Below are 8506 nucleotides of genomic sequence, written 5' to 3'. Positions count from 1 at the left end.
TATATATATATATATATATATATATATATATATATATATAAAGCTCTCTCCACCCCGAAAAGAAATGGCCGCGCTCTAGCTGCGTTTGTTGGCTAGCCGTTAGAGTGGTGTACACCATAGATAATAAGTTCCAAAGCAAACTCGAGACAGTGAAAATGTTAACCTGGTGTCCAGTCTATCGCGGTTGTGGCGTATTTTCTTCGGGGCCTCTGAGGCTCTTCCCCGCCCGCCTCAGCTAGGTTCTCCGGTAGGGTTTCACTACGATAGCTGGGAGTAATAAACTCCCAGCGTGCCAAACTTTATGAGCTGGGCGGGGGGAAACCGTAGGCGGAATGTAACCTTCTCTCGCGTTAAAAACTCTTCAAAACGTTCTATCAAAATTCCCACTCGCCACTCGCTAGAGATAACTATTAGAGCCCCGAAGACAGCCTGCCCCAACAACGTTTCCTTTCTTTAAGTTAACCACAGCAGGGGACCTGCTATAGATTCACTGTTTGCATGAGAGCAAACAGTGTAAAACAAAGACAGTGCCGCTAGCCGGTAGAATTACCTGTACTTGACACTTACGTACACAAACCCGATGCTCATAAACACGTACATTAAACATCAGGTGTGTTACGCCGAAAGGCGGTTATACCGGCTATACAGATACAGATACAGATACAGGTACAGTGAGCTGTGCTGATAGTATATTCAAATTACTCTTACTGGGTACCTCTAAATTTGGTAACGATTACCTTAATGGAGATATCATTCATAGCGATGGGATATAGATATTATTCGTGGGGTCGTGTGGCGTAGCGGCTGAGTGCTCGACTCGGAACCTAGAGGTCCCGAGTTCGAGTCCTGACATGATACCGATCCTGTGCCCTTGGGAAAGGCACTTTACACGACTTTCCTCACTTCGCTCAGGTGAAAATGAGTATTGTATTGTCCCCTGTGTTGGTGGCGGCAAGTTTGAAAAACTTGAGTGTGCCGTCACCACTTCTTGTGATTACATGTTGGACATTATATATATATATATATGCAACACAGACAAGTTCATATTTCTGATGGTTTTAGACAAACCTTCGATTATAAAACACATCTGTACTTATATCTACATCATTACTAAGAAGCGAGAAGAAACCAAATTATCGTAATTATTAGACTATATGTCCATAGTACATAGAATTAGCGCTAGCTTGTACATTGTATATATTCATTACAAACTGTGACGTCTTTCCTGCGACCTGTACTGAACCCAGTGGGTATTTGCGTACAATAAAGGTCTTCATTCATTCATTATAAAAAAAATAGCGATGGGAGAGTGACAGGATTTCAAATCTTGCCTTTCCTGTAGGCCACTGGAGGCGCAGGTCGCAGACAGCCGGTGCAACTGTTCCCGTAGGAAGGCGCTCATCTTCGCTAACGGCATTCCGAAAGGGGAACAAGAGGAGGTGCTACAGAGGAAGAAACAAGAACTCCTGAAGTACAGAAAAAGGTGGGAATTCACGACAACACTTTGAAGACTTTTAAAGGACTTAAAATTTGAGCCTTCATCATACATTCAGAACCTTCCCCCGAATACCAGCCGACTAAGGTTGACTGAAGTTCAGGAGCAATTTGATCAAATTCAGGCCACGCCTACCTTTCGGATCGAATTGAGTTTGAGTTAAATTTGAGTCAAATTTGAATGCCAACAACGCTCCGGCGACCTAGACATTTATGGTCAAAGTAAACCAGATTATCTCTTTAGTTGTGCCAAAAAATTCACAACAAGACTGGCAATGAAAACATACATTGCCATGGCGACGGTGGTTGCTGTTAGGGTTATTGTTTGCATGGCACTGCCATGATTTCATGATTTCGAGGAAGCCTTGGTACCTGTTAAGTCTAGACAGATACAGTGCACTCCTCCCCTGAGTGTATAGTGAATGAGCCCCAGGGTCACAGAAAGTAGGGCATCCGGGGTAGAGAGGTCTTCCCAAGGGTTTCCAGGAATGTGGGCATAGATGTGGATCAGAGACATGCCTGTGGACATTCCATTCCTGTGGACAAAATGCCTGTACCATTCCTAGAATTCTTGCAAACTGCACACAATACTGTACCAATAGGCTCCTCCCTGAGACGTCGCCAAAAACTCTTATTTCCTGTCTTACACTCTAGAACGGAGTCCGCCTGGGAGACATTACTGTTTGTGAACGGATCTGCCCCACTCAGCTACCCAACCCAAGGTCTGGTCGTGGTTCCAGAGGGCACGATAAACATACCAGGTATGTGTTTGTTATGTTTACCTTTGCAGAAGGAAAACATACTGTCTGTGCTTTGATTCTTCTTCTTCTTCTGTTTCAAAGAAATAAGGCCAATGACCTGGACCAGACGTCTGTCACCATGGTAACCAGTGCTGTAGTAGCCATCATGCGGTGTTGGGTCACGTAATGTAGCAAGTTGCACGGCAGAGTTGGAGGGGTTGGTCACCATGTATATGAATGCGTTTGAGTAAGAACAGAGCAGTAGTTTGTTAGGCTGAACTATGTTATGAAGCTAGGTTATCATTTACATGCATTTACAAATGTTACCTTTCTGGTTTGAAAATGTATTACACATCTGTGCCAAGCAATGGACATGGGTTGGACTGTTTTTTTTTTAGCTTTTATCCTTACAATCTTAAGAGTCTTATCTGTTTCTTTTGATAGATTTCTAGCCACTACCAGAGTAGAAATTAGCCCAAATAGACATGTAACATTCCATGGAATTTAGTCCACTAAAGGAGTACAGTTTGCCACTCTGTTGAGGCTGATATAAATTTCTTATTGTCATGCTTATAGGTTTGGAGGTGGTGGACTACAGCGAAAGGGAAGACTACCAGGTAACGTTCAAGTTACCAGATATGCTGAGGCGTATATCTTCTAAATGAATTTTTTTATATCAGATTAGGTAACTAGTTACGTATACGGAGGTATTGTTTGCTTGTTATATTCTGTAAATTGCTTTTGGCCAATATCAGATTTTGACCGCTAAATGGCATGGTGCTGTTTACGTTTGTGCGTAGTCAGACATTTATGTCCGAATTTATGTTGAAAGGCTTACAGATAAAAGGTGATAAATTGTTTGAACCTTGTTTGAGTTTCACTGCTAATATTAGCCCACGGGCACAAATTTGCACATAGATTATTGCACTTGACCAATAAAACATTACATCAACATTAAACTTCTTATATTTCTCCGGCAGTGTTCAAAGACTAATATGGCACACCGTGTTATTTGTTTGTTCGGATATTGACTTAAAGCCAGGGCTTTGTATTATAAAAGGCCAGACCTGGTGATTGAACGATGTACAATGCAAGCAGCTATTAGGCACATAACGTATAAAAGTAGAAGCAATGCACAAAACTTATATGTCATGGTAAAAACTCGGTAGAAAACCAGATAGGATCTAGAGCGGACGTCTATCACCATGGTAACTGGTGCTGTAGCAGACACCCTGTGGTGTTGGGTTACATTATGTAGCAAGTGGCAGGACAGAGTATATATATAACATCCGTGTCCATAATATCACCAGGGTCCATAATATTGCCACCTTGAGAAACAGTGTGATTAAAGATATTTTTACTGCAACATACTTTTGGTATGCACTCCTGCACACCTCAAATGTACATACCTAGGGTATGTTGCAGTAAAAATATCTTGAAGCACACTTTTTCTCAAGGTGGCGATATTATGGACTATGGTGATATTATGGACATAGATGTTATATATGAATGTGTTTGAGTATGAAAAAACAGAGCAGTAGTATGTTTGGCTAGACCATGTTTGTTTGTTTGTTTGTTTGTTTTGTTTGCGCCTTTATTTATTGATGAAAATACACAATTCGGCCAACAGGCCGCTTTTCATTGTGGTCATCATGCAGGGGAGAGGTTCAAGGGTCAACAAATTCCTACAAAACACATAATGTATACATCAGACTTGGATACATGATTCAGAGTCTTAATAAATCTAAACAAATATTCATCATAACATGGTACAACTTATATACATACATACATAAATACATGTGAAGGTAAACATGATTTATTGGCTTTAACGTTACATTTCTAGTGTCGTATATCTATTGTGTAGTTCTTAGTTGACATTTGTACTTTCTATTGGCCAATAAAACCTGTTCTTCGTGTAAGGTCCAACTGAATACGTCACAATATGGCGTTCTTGACGTCACAGAGACGCTACCAGATGTACAGGTGGAAGGGCAGGGTACCACGTGTCTGAGCATGCGCAGTAGTTCCCTAGACCTCCTAAACCAACAGCTCCAGACTGTGGTGTATGTGAACACTGTGTACGACATAGATGCCAGAGACTTAGGTGGGTACTTTTTTCTTGCGTGTGTGTGTGGGAGGGGGGGATAATTCTTTTGCCTCCCAGATATCATTAGGCTGTATAGGATAGGATTGATTCAAATTACTACATTAAACATTACATTACACAAGTGGCCAGAATATCGACTTTAAAAATACATTTTTGCCCTCAAAGCATCATTGAATGCCATTAATATATTGTGTTTTCATATTTCTGTTTCTCAGTCCACTTCAGTTACTTGGATTTTATGGCAACATTTTCTGTCCGCATTCGCGTCAGGAGGTCACCACGTCTTTATGATCCTGGGAAAGGTTTTTGTTTTATTTCATTTTACATGATTTTGTATCATCTCTCTCTCTTTCTATCTCTCTTTTTCTCTCTCTCTTTGTGTGTTCGTGTGTCTGTTTACCACTGTATTTATTTATAGTGGGTATTTGACTGCAGTAGAGTGACAGGGTGGCTACCACAGATTGACCTTAGGGTCAAGTTGGAAGGAAGTGATGGCTTTACAGAAGCCAGTAGCCTACTAAGGGCATATCTATACAGTAAATCAAGTTAAGTCAAGTCCCTAATTGACAAAAATCAAATGCCGGAGACTCTCTTATACAAAATTGGATCGACCAGGTAAGGTCTCAACAATGAAGACAATCCTCGTCTGTGTTTTCTCTCAGATAGCGACATCAACAATAACTATCCCCATCTAGCCTCCATAGCATGCCAAAAACTGGGGGGTTTGGTGGTCTTCATGGTCTTTGGAAGCTTTTATGTGCTATTTAGCATATAGACAACATAGCCAGCCTGGTTGAATTACCCCCGTTTAGAACTGGGCTAATCAGAAAACAACCGAAGACCACCAAATCCCCAGTTCTATAAGCCTGCTACGGAGGCTAATCAGAAAACAGCCGAAGACCACCAAACCCCCAGTTCTATAAGCCTGCTACGGAGGCTAATCAGAAAACAGCCGAAGACCAGCAAACCCCCAGTTCTATAGGCCTGCTACGGAGGCTAATCCCCATCTGTGTTCTTACTTAGATAACGACATCAACAAAAAGGTGACTATAATCACCAAGACGTTCCTGAGGTACCCTTCCGTCAGAGCGCTGCTGAACAGTACCCGGGAGTTCTACCCCAAGATGCGGGTAGTTGTCGCGGACGACAGCCGCCCTGTGGAAGACCTCCAGGCGGAAAACGTCGACCATTACGTCATGCCTTTTGGAGCGGTAAGCTGTTCGGGTTGCCGTGTGTGCTTGTTATATTTACCTTCGCATTTACCTTCATATTGTTTTTGCTCTGTTTCTTCTCCTTCTCCAAACAAATATGCTTAAGGTCATTTTTTGTGCCATGTTTTTCTTTTGTAATTTTGAAAATCAGAATTTGAAAAGAAAGAACTTCAAAAGACATGCCTAAGGTCAATGGATCTGGAACAGACATGTCACTATGGTACTGTAGCAGACACCCTGTGGTGTTGGATTACATTATGTAGCAGGACACAGCTAGCTATAGAGGAGCTGGTCACCATATAGTATATGAGATTGTAGTTGTAGAATAGCTAGCAAAGGTCTCTAAGTCTAACCCACTCTTGAAACCCACACTCACAAAAGTGTAGTTTTGTACTCTTGTAGATGCCATACTTTGTACCCTGTACAATCACAATGTTTCAGAGATCTGATTTGAAACATATTCCTTGTTTTGCAGGGTTGGTTTGCTGGCAGGAATCTCGCCTTGTCACAAGTGACCACGGCCTACTTCCTCTGGGTTGACGACGACTACGTGTTCACCAAGGACACGAAGTTGGAGAATTTTGTGGAGGTTCTTGACAACACAAATATGGATTTGGTAAGAACGTCAGTCTTTTTATAGATATTCTAGGAATGATGGAGTGCGGGAACTCGGAAATTGGACGTCCGAAAAAGGATCACGGTCATTTTTAGTTAATCTTTTTCCTGGGTAAACTTAACTGGGAGGTACAGAATCCAAAGAGTATGACTTTTTCTAAACTCAAAAACCTGTCCAGCCCTGAAATTGCAATTGGCTGGACTGATCCATTGGAAAACGGGGTGAATCCTGGCGTCATATCAATACTTTGACAGTACATGTAGTTGAACTTGAAGTCCCACTTTTTGTATGAACCAAACCTGATAATCCCGGATCTGCAATGGAGGTAAAGGCTTGAGGTAACTTTGTTCTCAAAAGTGACAGTTTTCGTATGGGTATACTGCATACAAATGTGTTTAAAGTTAAAATTTTTGGTCCAACACAAAAATTCTCTCACCTAGAGCTTTCGACCGGTCACTCTGGTCTTCCTCAGTAGACTGACCCAGTGAAGCTTGTCACGTGGCTTCTTTGACGTGTGACGTCAAGCCTCACTGGGTCATTCTACTGAGGAAGACCAGAGTGACTGGTCGAAAGCTCTAGGTGAGAGAAGTTTTGTGTTGGACAAAAAGTTTTAACTTTAAACATGTAACTACCAACACAGGATGGCTTTCATGATAGTACATACAAATGTATTTAGCTGGAAAGTTAATTTACTGGTCCCTCCCTTGCAGGTATCTGGTAGTGTTGGGAACAGGAAGCTGATGTTCTCCAAACTGTCCATCCTGCCCGGAGACGAACATGGCGACTGTCTGTTCCAGGGCAGCGGACATTACGGCACCGTCCCCGGCTACCCACACTGCTATATAACCCCGAAGGTCTGTATCTGTATAGCTGGTATAGTCGTCATTCTCCGTATCACACAAGGTTCTGTACCTGTAACTGAATCTGCATAGCCGATATAACAGCCTATCTGCGTATAACACCAACCTCTACCACTTTGCCGCGACTTTCTTATTTTGATAGTTTAATGTTGTGTAATATTTGAAGTTTTGTATTTTTATGATAGTGCTACTTCAAACAGCAAAGTTTAGATTAATAAAGTATTCATTCATTGAAGGTCACCAACTTCTACATGGGAAGAACGGACGCAGTTCGAGCTGTGGGGTTCGATCCAACCTACTCTCGCTATGGCCACACAGGTGAGGAATATCTATGTTTACCTTCACAGCATGGAAACTTTTTGGTGAAGAAAAAGAAGCAGAGCAATCAGACCAGACGACTGTCACCATGGTAACTGATGCGAAAGCAGACTCCTTCTTGTGTTGGGTTACATTATGTAGCCAGTGGCAGGACAGGACTGGATGAACTAGTCACCATATACATGGAAATGTTTGAGTAAGCATAAACAGAGCAACACTTTGTTAGGCTAGACCAAGTGAACGCAAACATGATACAATTGCTTTGCATATTTTACATTTCTTGTCTGTGTACATTTTGCTACAGAGTTCTTTGTGGATGCAATGGGACGGTTACGGATGGCGGCTTGTGAGGGTGTGCGGATAGACCACAGGTCGGCACGAAACAAGGACTACAACAAGTTTCGTAGGGGAGGAGGCGTATCCGGAAGCTATGGGAATATCATCAGGACGAGACAGTACTTTAAAGATAACCTACACTGCTGGCTTAGATAGATCATGATATGATTTAGAGTATACTTCCATGTAATAAACTATATATATATGTGTGTGTGTGGAGGTAGAAAAAGAGTGTTTTCTACGTCTATGATCTGTGCAATTGGGTTTTATAATCGGAGCTGAATCTGTTGCCATCTCGTTGCATTATTATGCTTATACTGTATACTGTAACCTCATAAACTACTAGCTTAGGTTTGGGCTTTGGCTATTTTGACGCGTTTTTGGCCACTTTCTTTTATTATTGTTACACTGGTATCTTTTTTTTTTGCCAACCACCGGTAGCGTACTGGATATTGGCTTGCCAATAATACTACATTGTATCTTGCCAATTGGATACTGTCTTTCAGCCACCAAAAAAAATCTTCTTGGATATTGGTAACCTCAAAGAGTGTACACTCTTCAATTGTGCAAAGGAGGTCCTTATTTAAATAGATTATGTTTAACAATGTCCACCTTCCTTTAGCTTCCAAATAGGGGAATATGAAATTTCAGACATTTACCAATATGGAATTATGGTGGTTTCTCATTTATTATGAGAATTATGCAAATCAGATAATGAAATTATGAGAATTAAGTTATGAGAATTAGATTATGCAAATTAGGTCGTCATTTGCATAACGTTTATCTATCGATGTTCCTATCGTTTCTCAAGTTACATATGC

At 41.4% G+C, this 8506-nt stretch overlaps 1 protein-coding gene across 1 annotated transcript in view; it reads left to right on the top strand.

The window, feature by feature from the left end:
* Positions 1 to 8001, top strand: part of LOC109468930 (beta-1,4 N-acetylgalactosaminyltransferase 1-like) — a 10002-nt gene extending 2001 nt beyond the window's left edge. Inside the window, exons 2-11 of the mRNA XM_019767310.1 lie at positions 1343 to 1483; positions 2149 to 2255; positions 2811 to 2851; positions 4158 to 4341; positions 4560 to 4646; positions 5368 to 5555; positions 6031 to 6171; positions 6882 to 7025; positions 7268 to 7349; positions 7654 to 8001. Coding sequence (XP_019622869.1) covers positions 1343 to 1483; positions 2149 to 2255; positions 2811 to 2851; positions 4158 to 4341; positions 4560 to 4646; positions 5368 to 5555; positions 6031 to 6171; positions 6882 to 7025; positions 7268 to 7349; positions 7654 to 7841 — 1303 coding nt within the window. The 3' untranslated portion in view covers positions 7842 to 8001. The remainder of the gene's footprint in view (positions 1 to 1342; positions 1484 to 2148; positions 2256 to 2810; positions 2852 to 4157; positions 4342 to 4559; positions 4647 to 5367; positions 5556 to 6030; positions 6172 to 6881; positions 7026 to 7267; positions 7350 to 7653) is intronic.
* The last annotated feature ends 505 nt before the right edge of the window (positions 8002 to 8506 follow it).

This window comes from Branchiostoma belcheri, unplaced genomic scaffold (genome assembly GCF_001625305.1).
Source record: "Branchiostoma belcheri isolate BF01 breed outbred unplaced genomic scaffold, Haploidv18h27 scaffold2, whole genome shotgun sequence".
Lineage (NCBI taxonomy): Eukaryota > Metazoa > Chordata > Leptocardii > Amphioxiformes > Branchiostomatidae > Branchiostoma > Branchiostoma belcheri.
The sequence above is the reverse complement of the archived record's forward strand: the minus strand, read 5'-3'. Positions and strand labels throughout refer to the sequence as shown.